The sequence below is a fragment of the Chrysemys picta genome, chromosome 2 (assembly GCF_011386835.1).
Source record: "Chrysemys picta bellii isolate R12L10 chromosome 2, ASM1138683v2, whole genome shotgun sequence".
Taxonomy (NCBI): domain Eukaryota; kingdom Metazoa; phylum Chordata; order Testudines; family Emydidae; genus Chrysemys; species Chrysemys picta.
Genome location: NC_088792.1, coordinates 221,410,031 through 221,427,173, shown reverse-complemented (window position 1 = coordinate 221,427,173; position 17,143 = coordinate 221,410,031). Strand labels below are relative to the sequence as shown.

At 38.3% G+C, this 17,143-nt stretch overlaps 1 protein-coding gene across 4 annotated transcripts in view; it reads left to right on the top strand.

Moving 5' to 3' along the window:
- Positions 1-17,143, top strand: part of ST18 (ST18 C2H2C-type zinc finger transcription factor) — a 188,460-nt gene that overhangs the window by 135,884 nt on the left and 35,433 nt on the right. For 2 of the 4 annotated variants that reach the window (XM_065585528.1, XM_065585527.1), the window contains 6 exons: positions 2,251-3,045; positions 5,647-5,781; positions 7,510-7,600; positions 9,086-9,190; positions 10,653-10,867; positions 14,306-14,517. In XM_065585528.1, coding sequence (XP_065441600.1) covers positions 2,251-3,045; positions 5,647-5,781; positions 7,510-7,600; positions 9,086-9,190; positions 10,653-10,867; positions 14,306-14,517 — 1,553 coding nt within the window. The remainder of the gene's footprint in view (positions 1-2,250; positions 3,046-5,646; positions 5,782-7,509; positions 7,601-9,085; positions 9,191-10,652; positions 10,868-14,305; positions 14,518-17,143) is intronic. The other 2 variants (XM_065585530.1, XM_065585529.1) reach the window with 1 other exon arrangement.

Below are 17,143 nucleotides of genomic sequence, written 5' to 3'. Positions count from 1 at the left end.
AGAGTTAGAGTGTTTTAAAATCACGTTTTTGTATCTTGATACAGTGTTGCCAACTCCCATGATTTTATTGTGAATCTCACAATATTTGGTTTTTGTCTGAAAAACTCCAGGAGTGATGCAATTTCAAGAAATATCAGCATTAATTAATTTCTTAAAGTAAGTTTCTAGCCCTTGTGGTTACAGAAAAAAACTTCAACATGTGAACCACAAAGGCTCAAAAAACAGAAGGCAATTAAAAAAACCCAAATCCACATTTTTAAAATCTCATAATTTTTAAACCAATCTCATGATTTTTGGGGGGCCTGAGTCATTATTTTTTAATCTTGTTGTTGGTAATATGGTTAGTACAATCTTTTACCCAGTAAATTAATGAAAGGCATGTATCAAGCATACTTGTTCATAAAAAAAATTAGAGTCATTTGTATCAAAATGGCCTGGTGATGGGAGTATGTGTAATTCCAAGCAGAGCAGAGAGATAAGCTATTAAATCATAGACACTTATTTGTCAGAGGTTCATTACAGAACCACAAGGAATCACAATCATCATTACTAGATGCCATGTTTTGAAAATATAGCAAACTTTTTCATTCAGATGACTTCAAAGACTATAGTGAGAGATGAGCTGGTTTAAAAGTTGCACCGAGCTTTGCAGACATTTAAAAAAAATACCCAAAACACACAACTATCTGCACATAGTGCATGAGGCCACCTCTCCCAATATGAGTCCAATTTTCTGAAGAAGAATAAGAATTAATAAATATTTTCTTTTAACATATAACAAACAGTTGAACCAAACAATTATGTAAACTGGAAATGACCCAAAATGCTAACAGTTTGGCAGCAGCAAAGTGAAATGCATTGTGGTGCACATGTGCATTTTTGTCCCTCTTTTCCCCTCCACAATAATCTGCACTTAATAGGAATATTTTAAACTATGTAGCTAAGCAACAGAGGTAATTGTTGCTTTCTAGAGCTTTTGTTAGGCACTCTAACACAGCCCAAATATGCATAATTAGGTATAATGTCTATAAATCATTATTGTACACATGTGGGTAGTTAAGTGGATTGAGAGAATAGTTCAATGAATTGGACATATTCACTGAAAATGCTTTTTATTTGTTTTCTGTCGTTCATAATACTTTAAAATTATCATAACCCTTTACACTTTCTCTTAATAGCTCGCTGTGTTATTGAGAGAAACTTCATTTGCATTTTAGACTATGTTTAATTTATTATTTAAACCTGGAGTTCCTCTGATTCAGGAGAGGATGGGTCCATCTTATCAAATATTATATGCTTATTTATCCATCCTTCTTTCTAGGAAGTAAAATGTTAAATTTTTCAGTTAATGTTGAATAGATCCCAACAAAAGAATGCACCCTATAATCAACATTATTGAAGGGGCTAGTGTTGTGACTAAATTCTTCCCTTCGTCCAAAAATGCTTTTAGTTACTATGGCAATATTTACTTGATCCTGGCAAACCAGTGTTGATTTTAGAGAGATAATTACCAGAAAGAAAGATGATGGAGATGTATTTTTGAGTGTCCTTATTAGAGCAAATGTTTTTATAAAAAATTAAATGAGATACAAAAGGCATATTGTCTTCCAACATTGACACCCTTACCTACACGCAGCCTTTACTACCTGCTGGCTGCTGCTTTTCGTCCAAAGAAAGATGTTTATTAACACAGGGTGTATTTCAATGGTGTCTTTAGCAGTCCTTTAAGAGTCTATTCATAAGAACCATTTCTGTTTGCTTGTGCATGACCTGATGTATCATTTAGTGTGGCAACTGTAATGGTGACCAAGAGCTTGCCCTTTGTAAACCATAGAGTCTTTTCAGTCAAGGTCTTTCATGCAATCTGAAGTGATTTGAAAAGTAATTGGGGACCCATTCTGAGAAATATTTGGGCATGTTAGACATGGAGGAGAGTGAAAATAGATCAAAGGAATGTTATATATTCAACAAAGAAAAATGCAAAAACATTCTATTTTCAAAGGGCTCTGCAGCCACACTACACAGATATAATCTTAGAAGGGTTTGTGATGGTTATATACCAGCAGTAATTTCAGATATTGTCTTGGTAAAAGGGGGTGTTATTTCTTAAGGATTTTCAGAGTATCCTTGAGTAAATAAACAGTGATTGTTAAATAAGTCTCTTCCCATTTAAGATTGAAACCAGGTTAGATCAAGATTAAGATTCTCTATAGAAAGCATTCATTTTTCTCTTGCTTTTTTTCCTTATAGAAGAAAATACTACAAAATCACCTGATGAAACCTCTCATTCAGCTGGGCAAGAAAACTCCAGTCAAACGAAGGACAACTACACCCGCTACCAGGACCTCGTGGTCAAATCTTTAATGAACATGGGAAAACTAGCAAAAGATGCACCAGTTCAAATGGTGACTGAGAACCTAAATGACAGTGGCATCCAGTCCTTAAAGACAGAAAGTGATGATGTTGATGAATGTTACACAATTAACTCATCAGAAGGAAAAGAAAAGATTTGTGTTTCCGACCCACAATACTGTTCATCTGAAGACAATGAAAGTAGCTCTGAAATTTTGGACAATGAATGGGACAGTTCCTCAAACTTCTCAGAAGACACTAGCATAAAGCCCCATGTAACTCAGAGATATATTGCAGGATGTAACCGACAAGACATTCTGGAAGTTCCAGAAATTAAGACTGAAGAAGCAGAATTTCGCCCCTGTGAAACAGTTTGTGACTCAGAAACAGAGCTAAGAGAATTGCAGGAATCTCATGTTGATCCTTTTGACAAGAGAATTCAGAATCCATTCCCTGAAAGCGAGGAAGACGATGAGTGCCTATCAGAAACTACAGACATGTCAGTTGACCTGGACAAAACAAAAGGGAATTTGAGTTTGCTAGAACAAGCGATAGCTCTGCAGGCAGAGCAAGGTCATGTGTTTCACAGCACCTACAAAGAATTGGACAGGTTTCTTTTGGAGCATTTAGCTGGGGAAAGGAGACAAACCAAAGTTATTGACATTGGTGGGAGACAAATCTATAATAACAAACGTAAGAAATATTTTTGATTACTCATATTGGCTCAAACATTTATTCTACAGCTGGTAAACAATTTTGAACGGGATGTTACGTCAAAAGTAAAGATTCTGGAACAAGCCATATTCTTCAGCCTCATTCACCACCAGAAAAATTGCCATCTAAATTCCAAAATTGTTATTGTTTCTGATGATTTGTGGTAATCTATGAAAGAGAGAACACATTTCCATTTTCAGATACCATGTCAGGCTTGTAATGCTGGAGATTAAAAAGATCCTGTATTGATTGGCAAACTGGGCACATTTGATATGGAATTCATGGATTGAGAATAACTATGGAACATCAAAAGATATCACTTTACACTCACTTTAATGGGTTTCAGAGTAGCAGACGTGTTAGTCTGTATCCGCAAAAAGAACAGGAGTACTTGTGGCACCTTAGAGACTAACAAATTTATTAGAGCATAAGCTTTCGTGGACTACAGCATCCGAAGAAGTGGGCTGTAGTCCACGAAAGCTTATGCTCTAATAAATTTGTTACTCACTTTAATCTTTCCCAGGAATTCTCTTTTATAAATACAAAGTAAAGCAGTAGTCACCCTATAAAAGTTGCCATTTTTGCCTTTGATAAACAAATATGATTCCTTTGATATATGCAGTATTCCCTAGAGTATGTCTCAATATTTACTGCAAATGCTGAAGTAAGTTACTTACCGGTTATCTAAGGCATTTAGAATCTAAGATAACTGGCAATTTTTTAAGGGTTACCACTGTATAGTCCCTCTTGTACCGCTTAACTAGAGTATGCATCTACCTGCTTCTTCTGTGGAAAGTCACATACAGCTTACCGATGAAAATGCTCTTAGCACTGTACATACATGCTAGTCAACCTCCTTCCTAAGTTTCATATAATTATCCTTGCCCTCATTTGCTCAGATAACCATAATCAATTCAGACCAGATTCTGATCCTTTTACTCATGTGGAATACTCACCCTTACTCCAGGAATGGTCACATTGGACTCAATGGGATACTTGCAGAGTAGCGTACTGCACAATGTGGGTAAGAATGGCAAAATCTGGTCCTTCCTGATTATTCTCAAGTAAGCACTTAGTTTGCAGTTTGGTTCAGCGATAACCTTCATAGAAAAAGTATCTTGAGCTTCTCTCACTCTACTTCTCCATGTGCTCCATATGCTCTGACAGCTTTTTGTTGCAGTACTGTACTAGGTCTGGAATTTTTTCATTTACAAAATCCAACTATGGCCAGTATTTCTTATACCAATTGTGTTGGGAATTCCACATCCTTCTCAGCTTTTTCTTTTTTTTTTTTTCTTTTTTCTTTGTGGCTCCTATGCCAGTTAAATATACTTGTTACCTTATACTGATCCTACTCTTTCCACTTAATTTTTTACACTACGTGCACTTAGATTTCAGATTAATGGAAGATTAAAATAAATGATTTTTTTGTTTTAGGTCCACTTGTTGTCCTCTGTTAGTGCTGTAAACAATTTCCTACAGTGACTTCTTACTTCTGATTTGCTGTGACTCTAACAGGCACTGTGGTTCCCTGTTGATGTTCATTCTGTTTTCTTTCCTCCATATTTTTCTTATCTAAAGGCTTGCCAGAAAGTTTAACCCCACAGCTGCTTCTGGTTCTACATTGTAGCCTAGCAAAATATCCTACTAGGTGGCTTTAACCTGTCTTTGACTACAGCTGTTTATCTCCCCTCAACTCCATGTTGTTGGCAGTCAATCACAGATTGATCTGAAACCATCCTCAGCAATTTATACATCCACTGCTGTCTGTCTCCTCTCACAAGAGAATTTCTGGATCAGAATTACTTCCCTTCTCATCCTTTTCGATTCTTCATTCAAAATCAAAATAAACACTTTCTAATCGGTACTTCCTGCACACTGCTAGTACCTTGCAATTGGAAGTTGAAAAATGCACTAAGGAGCCCAGCCTCTGCCGCATTGTACGTTGGTAGTTATAAGGGTGGGCTGAGACAGTGCCCTGTGAAAGGGTATCAGTTATTCCATGTTTGCACTCTCATTGTGGGCTGATCTGCAGAGCAGTGCTGCCATGTGTACCAGAGGGAGCTGCCTGCCTAGCCTCTCAGATGTAAAGTGGCATGTATTCAGTTTCTTAACAAAGGACCAACAACCTAGAGATCTGTGATATTTAAGGAACTGCTCCTGGTTGCAATGCTTTTTGTTTGTTTGTTTCATCCCTCAGCTTTTATTTGGTGATCCCAGTTTCCCAGAACCTGGCATTAACAGTATAAAAGATTGTTTCTGTTTCAATATTTATTCCTTTTTAGATCTTTCTGGTGGTTGCTGTTGCCAGATTTCTGGAATAAGTGACATCACAATCCCTAAGCCGCGTATGTTTAGCACACAATGGCATAGTGGGAGGTGAAAGTCATTGTTTAAAAGAGACAATGTGAGAATCAAAAGAGATGCTTAGATTATGTAGTTACTCTAAGTCCAAGTTAAAGCCTTGGGAGGAAATTGCATCTGAAATATAGAAAAGTTATTTCACACTTCTAAGACCACTCAGCTGAGTGCAGGCAGGAAACCATAACCGGACAAAATCCTTATTTGATTTCTCTACAGATTCACCCAGGCCTGAAAAAAGAGAAACCAAATGTCCCATCCCAGGATGTGATGGCACAGGGCATGTGACTGGGCTGTACCCGCATCACCGCAGTCTCTCAGGCTGTCCGCATAAAGTCAGAGTGCCACTAGAAAGTGAGTATCATCCTACAGTACAGAGAGCAACTGAACCAGGCCTAAGTCTCTAAGTCATGTGAGTTCATACTGGACACTCAGTGTAAACACTCAGGGCTGGATTGTAGCTAGCTCTGTGCAGATGCACAAGGCAGGAGATGGTTCGATGAGCTTGCCACTCTGGTGCTCCTGTGCAGAGTAGAGTTGCAATCCCAGTCCTTACACTTGTGATGCTCAAGGCCTGGTTAAAACTAGCACCTGTAGTGGCACGAACCTCCCTGAAGGGGCTGGAGAGGAACAACAAGGTCATACCCACACACCTACACACACACTGGCCATTATAGCTGGGCTGGGACATAGCCCTGTCTGAGTGTGCTGTTTTCCCATTTCAAATAACTGGAGGCTCAGATGTGTGCATTCAGCTATGTGACTGGTATGCCCTCTCCCACTGAGACCAAGCGGGTCACCTCCACCAGTCAAGGAGAGGGAATCCGGCAGTTGCTTCATAGCATGCCTCTCTCCTATTACTGTATTACGCTAACCTATGTGTGGCCAGCCCAGCCTGAATTCCCCATTCATTTCTTGCTGTGCCAGTCTGATTACATTGGTTTGTGCTGGGTATGTCGTCTTCTGACATGATGCAGTGAAATGATATATAATAAGCCAAAATGGAATGTGAAACTATTACTTTGAACAACTTAGTCAGTCTGACTGGTTTTCTTTTTTCTTTCTTTCTTTTTTTTTTTTTTTTTGTAGTGGCATTCGTAACAACAAATTAAAGGGATACTTGCACTTTACCAGTGTCCTCTTCTTAATTGTAGCTTTCTTTTTTTAAATCTGTATTTATGGAAACATCTCTTGAGCTAACCAGGCTGCTGCAGTTGGAAGGCCTCAACAACATTAACTTTTTTAAAAAGCAAGTCTTTGTTAATTATCACACTTCCAATCAGCTCAGTACTGTTCTGCTGGGTGCAAAATGATTATCTGTAATCAAAATTTGCTTACTAACAGAACAACCCAGTTGATTAACAATCAGACAATCTTTTGAGGCAGTGTACACCTAAAAGGATAGCGTAGAGCTGACAGCATGAAGGGAGATGTACAAAGCTATAGAATTATGTTTTACTTCACGTTTGATAAATACAGATCCAAAACAGCTACTCTGGTTGGGGAGCCGAGAAATGTACATACAACGGGTCCTATTCACTACTGATGCAATTGTCACTACAATGGCTTCCAATGGCACAAATGCTGTCAGAGATCCCTGAATGTGCAAATTACAGCTTGGGGATAGGGTCCACTGGTGTAAGGTGGATTTACATACATACCGAGCAGAAGAGAGTAAGGGATGCAAACTAAAGTGGGTGGAGCTAGAGCCAAAAGGGGTGTGTCCAGGACAGATGGATTTTGCACTCATGTATCATCTTCTTACTCCAGCATAAGGAGTGAAAAGTGCTGACATCATTTAAAGCTTGCCCGCCCACTGATTTAAACCAGGCAGGGGCCATCGGATGACACAACATGAGACTATAGCATAGGCCTCTCAGCACCATCTTTTCTGAATTTGTAAGTTTCATTTGAGCTAGAGGGTACAAAATCAGAAGACAAGCTTTTGTGCATCACACTTGAGAATTTTTTATGTTGCTAGAAGAAAATGTTCCTTAGAGAGAAAGAAAGAGACAGAGAGAGAGAGAGAGAGAGAGATTACTATATGTATGTTGCTACCCTTTACTCTTTCTTTGTGTTTAGTTCTTGCCATGCATGAAAATGTTTTAAAGTGCCCCACTCCAGGATGTACTGGAAGAGGACATGTCAACAGCAATCGCAACACACACAGAAGGTAAGCCAGATCAGTTAGCATCCATTCAAATTAATATGTAGCTGGGAGGAAATTGCCACATATATTTGGAATTCAGAAATATGAACAATATAATGTACTGCAAACACTGATGGAGCGATAGCTAACATTATTTATAATCAAGCAATTAATCTACACAATTGTGTTAAATATTAAATTTCAGTATAGTATCAAAAATATTATCTCCAGTACCAGGTATGACAGAATCCATGATTCCTAATTCAGAGATGAGATTTCAAACTACAGTAATGAAACAAAATATATGTGAAACTTAATCATGTAAATGAAATATTATTAAATAAATAGATGTGCACCCCAACCAAAATCAGAGCCCCATTGTCCTACATGCTGTATGCATACATAGTGCATGCTTGTTATTTTTACTGTTATATTGCAGTTGCCTGGAGAAGCCAAAATCATGGATCAGGGCCTGATTGTGCTAGTCATGGTATATAAGAGTAAAACAAAGACAGTTTATGACAAGATGCGACAGGTGGATAAACAAACAATAAGGGGATGGAGTCGGGGACAGGAAATGGAAATGTTTCTAGTCATTTTCTTGTTTGAAAACGCCGGTCACATTTACAGCCCCTTTGAGACCAACTATATTATAAATCAGTACTGCTAATTATAAATGGATAGGAATTGAGGCAAACTGGAAATCAGCAGCAAAGAGACAACATAACTTGAGACAGGATATGTACCTATTTCACAATCATACGCCAGATTTTTTAAAAAAAAATTCTGCCAAAGTCCGCCTTCCTGTCAATCTGTAATAGTGTTTATTCAATAGTTCATCTGACATTGAGGGCAAAATAGACCTTTTTTTAAAAAAAATAAATAGAGATTTGCCTGGCCCAGAACCTCTGATCTGAACAGCCTAAAACTTTTAGCCTGGTTCAACTTCCAAACGTTTCACCCAAGAAGCATACAAATTTCACATCTGACCCATCTCTGCATAATGGGATGGACCCCAAATCTGGATCCAAACAGCCAAATTTGGATCTGAAATAGCAGCTGCTACTTCTACTGTGTGTGTTGGGGGGGGTGTTAGGTGGAGTTGGGCCTATTGGACCCTGGTAGTCACAGATTCTTTGACATGCTTCAAACACACTCAGTGCAGGCTTGTTTAGCACCAGTGAGGAGGCCACCCAATGCAGCTGCTCCACCCATGGCCTTCCTACATGCAGTGACACTCTGAGATAACAGTGGCATGAAAGGCCTGCATGAGCCTCAAGAACCCCATTGAATTTCACCCTCCAGCGTTCTTTGCTTTTTGGCTTAAATTGGTGTGTATTTTTTTTTCTGTGCATTGTTAAACAGCTGCCACATTTCATCTCAGCGGTGGCTACAACTCAGTGGTAGGAGAAGCCATCTGTAATTTATGAAATCCTCTAAGGTCCTTTAGGACTGAAAGATAAGTTCATATTCTGGTAACTCAAATCATGCCACTCTTTTTTTAAACAGTCTTTCTGGCTGTCCAATTGCTGCAGCTGAAAAATTGGCAATGTCCCAGGAAAAAAATCAGCATGATTCTCCTAAAACTGGACAGTGCCACGCTCAGGTTCACAGGTAGGAGTCTCACATGACATATCTCACACAGGTATTTCTGTCCAAATGCTGTGCTTTATTTTGTAAGGGATTTCGTTCCTTACAGCTTTTAACTCTGAGCTACTGAGGGAGCCTAGTTCATTGTAGCAGGCTGACCCTATACAAAAATGTGGGTAGCAAAACTGATTATGACTTGTGATAACCAAAGGACACTCAGCGGGTCCCTGTGTGTTCAACTAACATTAAATGACTACATGCATGTCCTTGAAAGATGAGTAAAAAAATCTAAAAAATATTATTTCAACACAAAACCATTATTTCAGTGGTGGTTCTGGAGTGCCTTCCTAGTGTTAACCAGCCTCCTGTTTTGATTAGACTGGAGTTACTTGTTAAGAAGCTTTCCCAAATTGTCCCTCTGCTGCAATGCTTTGGCTCCTGAGGATTGGTTAAAGATCTTGTTGCTTCGTGAGCTCATCCCAGTTTTTGCAGCATGGGATTCCATGCTGATTTATATTGAGATCCTTTGCAAAGGAAACCCTTGGCAATCACAGCAGCATCTAACTATTGTAAGTGTAGTAGTATTTAAGTGGGCTAAGCACTCTCATTGCTCTATTTCTCTTCTATAACAGATTTCTGATTGACCCATCCAGTTACTTTACTGTAATGCAGTTACTCAGTTTAATTTATGTTTTATACTACAGTAGCAAAAATGTGCTTTAAAAAATCCTAACCAAAAAAATCTCTCATTGAGCTTGTATTTGGTCTGAGAGTCCTATTGATCCTGTAGACTTGCATAATTTGCACATCATTGGCATCAGCACCATCATGGCCTATTATATTCAGGCCTATTTGGGGGCACTTTAATTTGTGGATTATTGACATGATTGGCTATAATGGCTCCTTCTGAGCCATTACAGAATATTGTGTCAATGTGTCTGCCAACTGCACGTGCCTTAACTCTACGTATGAAAAGTCCTTAGGAAATTATTGAAGACAAGTAGTTACTGCACAGTAGCTAAATGGAATAACACATTGTTAATTATTCTTTCCTCACAAATAGCAGAAGCAATTACTTTGGACCATGCTCTATCATATTTATTTGCCAAGAAGGCCCACCTCTAGAATGATGGTAGTTATCCACAGCTCTACAAGCCCCTGCTGACTCAAGTGCAAAAGACCAAGGATGATCTCGTCCTTTTTTAAAGAAAGGAAACACCATCCTACAGTAGTGATTCTATAAGCAGAACAGTAATTCTGTTTGTAAGTTACAGGATTGCTAGACCACTAGATCAGCCACAAAATACATTTTTGTAACTGATGTGTACACCCTAAAATAGGCTTCTATAAAGGCAATGCTTATGATCTTCACTTATATCCATTTTGGCAGGTGCCATCCCACTATATCCTGTCTTTCAATGCAAGGTACTGAAAAAGATGTTCTTATTGTTTGTCCTTTCTGTTTTTCTCACTCTCCCTCTGGCAGTCTCTGCAGGACAAACTTAGCAAAGCAGCTCGAGCTATCTCAGTACAATTACCGAACTGCACAGCCAGCCACCTCTCCCAGAGCCACGCTGACAAAAGAGCAAGAGAAGTTTGGGAAAGTACCATTTGACTATGCCAGCTTTGATGCACAAGTCTTTGGCAAACGCACAATGGCACCAGCAGTGCAAGGCCAAAAAACCCCACCGTTCCTTGAATGTAAGCTTGAAACGCCCATCATTCTTGAAAGAAAAATATTATTTATCTGAGAGTTTTCTTGTTTCAGGAAATAATGCACACTAGCAAATGTCTTTAACCCGTTGTGATCAGTATACCTGAAAATCTGCTGGAGTGACTACAACATCTTATTTGTTAATTACGCTTTTAAAAGCAATTCCATGGTAAAAAAGAAAACACTTGACTTGTCGCTTTCCTGTTGGGCCAGATTGTGATACCCATATTCATGTGGAACTATTCCACCATGAGTAGTTCCATTTAAGTTAGAGATCAGATCGTGAACTGGCATAAATTGGCATAGCTCCATTGACATCCATAAAGCTATGCCAGTTTGCAGCAGCTGAGGATATGTCCAAAGGGACTATTTGTGCAATATGCTACTACTCAGTGTGAGTAAGGTATCACAATTTAGTACACTGTTATGAGTAATTACATGTATAGATCCTCTTCATTGTAGGATCTGCTCAGATAACTGCAATAAGTTTTTGCTCGGTTGTGTCAACCCTTAATAACACCACTATTGTTACAGCTATTTTAATGTGTGCACAAAATCTTGGCAAAAGATGCCATTGCTGTGAGGGCAATGGAAGAATCCTAAGGGGGTTTCTTTTGTGTGAGAGCTGGGTTCAGAGGAATGTGGATCCAAAACAATGGCCATGAAAGTATTTCTTAATTTTTGTTTTGTTTGCTATCATTAAAATATAACCAAAGAAAGTGAAGATGGAAAAAAATAACCTAATGTTACACAGCTCACATAATCCAAAAAAACAAAGGAGAGGCATAGTTAAGGTAAACAGAAAAGCAGCAATTAAAAAATAATAATAAAGAAGACCCTGTCTTTAGCTCTCAAATTATTAATAGCTTATATGTATATATTTAGGTATGGCACAATTTTATTTTTATTTTTTATGTTGATATTTTTAGACAATATTGATATTTTTTTTTAAAACATTTTTTCAATTTTTATTGATACACATTTTCACAGTGGCAGGAAATTATGTGGGAGTCGGACAATAGGGGAGGTCAGACAAAAATTGTTTAGTGACAGTAGATGTTGAGATTCAAAAAGTTCAATCTTTACAACTGTTCAAACACAAACTGTCAATACCACATGCCAAAATATACAAAGTAAATATCCTTAAACCAAATTCTAATAAGTTCTCAAGGAGCATTTTTCTTACTTTGCCTATCTGTAAATTTCAATTATTATCAATGGAAATATTTTTTCATCATTTTGTGTCTGTACGATGTTTACTGACATTGACTGATAAAAATCTAATCCTGCCAAGCCTATTTATATTGGAGTATCTGAAGGCCACATTTACAAATGTAGAAACCTAAGTTGGGCCTGTAAAATAGGCATGCTCAAACACAAACAGATTTGTGTGTTACTGGGTACTTGCATGAGCAATTTCTAATTTTGTGCACAGAAGTGGACATGCTCCTTTAGTTATTTGTTTGCACAAGCACAAGTCTATTTAACAGTTGCATTTGAAGTGCTTATATTTGAAATGTTTGCATATATATACAAATAAATTCATTATACAATTTCAAAAGAACATCATATAATTAATTGAATTTTCTAACATCATGCTTGCGAAGATTGCACAATACACAACTGTTACTACAATGCAAAGACAAAAGTGTAAGAGTGCATGAATATAGTAGACATGTGGATGCATGAAGGGTTGGAATAATAAAGCAATTGTGTAGAGTTTTGTTCAGCAGCCTAAGCAAATAAGAATCTATAAATTCATTATTAGTACTCTTTGGATTTTGCACATGCTCATTTAATAACATGGGTTTTTTTTGGTGGTATCTTTGAAGTGGATCATGGAAGAAGCACCTTAAATCAAACTCTAGTTTAAGTAGGTTCGGTGACTCAGATCAGTTGAACTAACTGATAAAAAGCATAGACTTATAGTATGATTTTCCAGACACTCCGGCTTTACAGTAATTTGCACTGGTATAAGGGAGAGCAGAATTGGGCTGTCAGTCTCAGTTCTCACTAGATGGATCCAATATTTAGAAACATTCAAGCACGGAGCTCAATTGTAGTCAGTGTACAAAAGAAATATTGTTTTGGGGATGATATGACTTTTGGGTCTGACCTATACTTTTAATCAAAGCATCCCAAAATTTTAGGGAAGTTTGGATCTTGACCTAAACTTTTTATGTAGCCCTCAAATGTATAATGGGCGAAAAAACTAGATCCAAAGGGAATTTAATCTTGGGGATTGATAGCTGGATCCCAACTTCTGTAGTTCAATCCACAGCTACATAACAAACACATGGTTAAGTGCAGCAATGTTCTTATGTTCATGATGCTGATAAAGAATTATGATTTTGCTTATTTCTTCTTTTTTGCTTAGGTTCTAGATATGTATTTGTTTAAAATACAGCTGAATATTGTTTCCTCTTTTACACATCATTGTAAAGCACTTTAAGAGCTACAGATGAAAGGATGCATTGTTATTGTTTGTGAAGACCTGAATTTATGGTTCTAGGTTTCCCCTGTCACAGTCAATGATATAACACAGAGCAAAGAAGGGCACCTCCCTGCTCTGCTTTAGAGTCTATGTTAGTGATAGGGGAGAAACATAGAACCACGTACTCCATTTTTGACATGTAAAATAGCTTTTCTATTCACCTGTAAGGCAATCTCTTCATTCTTAATTGAGTTCGTTGTGTCTGGTACCTACATAATATTCCAGAAGATCCCAGCTATAAGAGGAACAACAAGATGAATTAAGTACCACCTTAGCTCTGAATGTTCTTTGGTTGTATTTTTTAAGTCTAACATTTAAAAATTGGGATTTTCGTTAACATGATACTGCACATGTCCCCAAGGGGTAATGTTTGTATTCCACTTCCCCAGCCTCTCCAATAAATCTTGTTCACCTTACTCATCCAAGTAATCCCATTTGAACAATGGGACTGCTCACAGAAGTAAGACAAGCAGGCTATAGCCTTAATGTTGTTTTACCTAAGCCTTCACACTTCCATCTTATTTTGACACAATGGTGCTCGAAGAATGAAAATCCCTTATGAATTTGATTATTTTCCCCAAACTGTTTGTTAAGTAAGTTGCAAGACCAATGTTGGGGTCAAATCTTGAGATCCCTGCTCATTTTTACTCAGTCTTTGCTCAGGAGTGAGTAAAACCTGAGTAAGAACCACAGAGTTTATCCCTTCGAATTTTTATGGTAAAAATGTAAATACTAAGGGTGACAAAAATCAAATAATTTGATCCCTGAGCCTATTTTTTTTTAGAGCAGTCCCAAGTAACCAATAGAAAAAGGGCTGTTTTTAATGTATTCTTCACATAACTTAACGTATGAAATTATAACCTGAAAAATGAATCTGTTTAATGGGGGAAACCACATACATGCAATTGCTAATCAAATCTCTCTTCAACAGCAAAGCATTTTTCACATCCAGTGAAATTTTCTAATCGACTGCCTAGTGCTAGCGCCCACACACAGAGCCCTTGTCATGCCAACTCTTATAGCTACGGTCAATGTAGTGAAGACACCCACATAGCAGCAGCTGCTGCTATCCTGAACCTTTCCACCCGCTGCAGGGAAGCAGCAGAGATCCTCTCCAGCAAACCGCAGAGTCTGGCTGCCAAGGTAGGGTAGTCCAAGAACCTGGAGGGTGTGCTAGCTACTGAAATGTGTGCATAAACTGTCTTTCATGGTAGTGACTGCATTAAATCTCAAAAGGAGGCTTCTGTTTGCATGCTCTTTTGAAGAGAGACAGAAAAAAATAGTAACATACTAACTGCTTCTGGAAAAAAAAATTGCAGGAATTAGGTTTTGATTATCTTCATAACTGGATCCAAAGTACATGGAAGGGTGGAGGGAGGAGGAAACACCAAATCAAATAATTTTTTGGTAGGTAATGGAGCTGGGTCTGTTAATGAAGGATTTTTCCTTATCTTGAAACCTGTGGTAAGCAACCATTCAAATAATTGATAAAAATCAGCTGATTAACAGAGGTTTTATAAGAAAGGTGGAGCAGCAGCATATTCATTATGTCTGCTTATGATCTTTCTTACAGCAGTTGTAGAGTAACTCTACTGACTTCAGTGGAGTTAATTCTGATTTTTACTGGTGTAAGTGAGAGGAAAGCCAAACCCTTTGTGTTTGGAGATACTTCGGACAAGACTCTTTAAGACTGAAGGCCACCTAATAAGAGTAGCTTCTTGTGTGGGTTTCATTGGAGTCATGTTTTCAGTTTGGTCTGAGATGTCTCACTGTTCTTTGTGATTCACAAGAGTCACCATTATGATTTAGTAGCCTTATTTTATGAGACATTACATAGAACCACATTGCTGATGCAACTAGTCAAGATACATTTCTGTGACCTCCTTCATGGGAATAGGAGAAGCATTTTTGTTTATTATTTGTATTGCAGCCCCATTGTACTAGAAATTGTACAAATACATATCCTTGCCCTAAAGAGAAGATGAACGGTTATAGTTATACAATCTGGTCAGGAGGAAACTGTTGGTGTAAGACAAGACATGTACTAAAATAATACATAAAATATTATATTTATACTTGGCGTGGGCCTTCAGGATCTATCTATCTATCTATCTATCTATCTATCTATCTATCTCATTCTAATATGTCCATCACTGTCCTATTTAGACATCAGGCTCAATCTGTCTGGAAGGAGTTTCCACATCTGTTGGCCTACAATGTTCATTGGACCTCCTGCTCTCCACAATCACATGGGCGATTTGGTATTCTTTCGTGTGAAATCCCTTCTTTCCAGTAGCTGGTGTAACACCTCCTTAGGTGTTCTGAGCTCTGCGCTCCTGCAAAGTGGACTCTCCTATTTTGCTGAGTCTGATTTCCATTTGTCACAGCCACGGTACTGAAATTGATGTTGGGGGACTCCACTAAGCAAATATTCTAATGTGGGGCCATGTTCATACCCACCCAGCTAGACGTCAGTCAGCCCAGAGAAGTATTTACCAGGAGCCCAGAGGAAAGAGTGGATTCTTTCCTAGTTGACAGATCCATTTCTGACATTAGCCACAGAGAGCTTCTTACGCCAGACTTCAGTAGAGGTTTCCTGTCGTGTTGAGAGGGAGGTTGATGCCAATGCTTGAATTAAATTGCTGCCCCAGCCTTTGGCTGAACTCAGTAACAGACCTTTCTTGCCAGCAAAGAGCAATAAAGGGACCATGCAAAACCCAAAGATTTTCTATTCTACACCTGCTTCATGTTTGCCAAATCATGGTAGGCTTGAGTGGGATTGAACATAATAGTACAACACTCAGAGACACTTGGGGCACACAGTTTATTCCTTTCTCAGCCCCAGGACTAGCAGCCTAAAAGAAAATCATCTGCATACCTTGTCATCTGCCTGCCTCCACTTTTGCCAGACTTTCAATCGGACAGTGACAGCCCAGTGCTACAAAACATGTGACAGAAGAATGAGAATTAGCTTCTTGCCAGAACAGAGGCAAGTAACCTTCAAACTGAGTCAGTGGCCAAAACCAGACACAACCCTTTTTTATATGGTTTTAGCGATTTATTACTTTTAGCAAATCGGGCTCTTAGAGGAAAATATGGAAATAGACTCTCTAGGAAACTGTATCTCCAATAAGGGGAACTGTCTTTATTTTAATATACCGCAACTCAAGTGATTTTTAAAAAACACCTACAACTATTTTTAAATGTTCCTGAATTTTTGTGACAGACATTTGCTACGGGAACATTTAAGTATTTGCACAGCTTATGTATTTTTCAAATTGTCTAAAAGATCCTAAGGATTCTATCTACTGTATATTGCATTTGTGCACAAATAATCAATAACAGCAATAGATTCATTTGACACAACTGTTAATTATTTCCTTTATTTGTTCTCAGCAATACACATAGGTGCCACACCTGAAAATTTTTGTGTGAGGGGCTTAATTTGGGACTGTGTAGCTCCAGATCCCTGGGCCCTGCTCCTACACCCTGTCCATTTGCCAAAAAATAATAAATAAAGCAGTACAGACAGCACCACTGCAGATCAAAGCTCCATGACTTGCAAAGGTATTTATCTCCTGCATGGTCTTTAAGTATTGTCCCACCATTGCCCAATGGCATACCTGGCTGATGTGAGTGATATGGGTGGATGGATCTGCACCGGTTCTGTTGCATTCAGGTTACTCTGTGTCTGCAGAGGCAGCGGCAGGATTTCTTCTCAAAGAGTAGCTGAAAGTGCATATCTGTAAATATATCTGAACAGTTTATT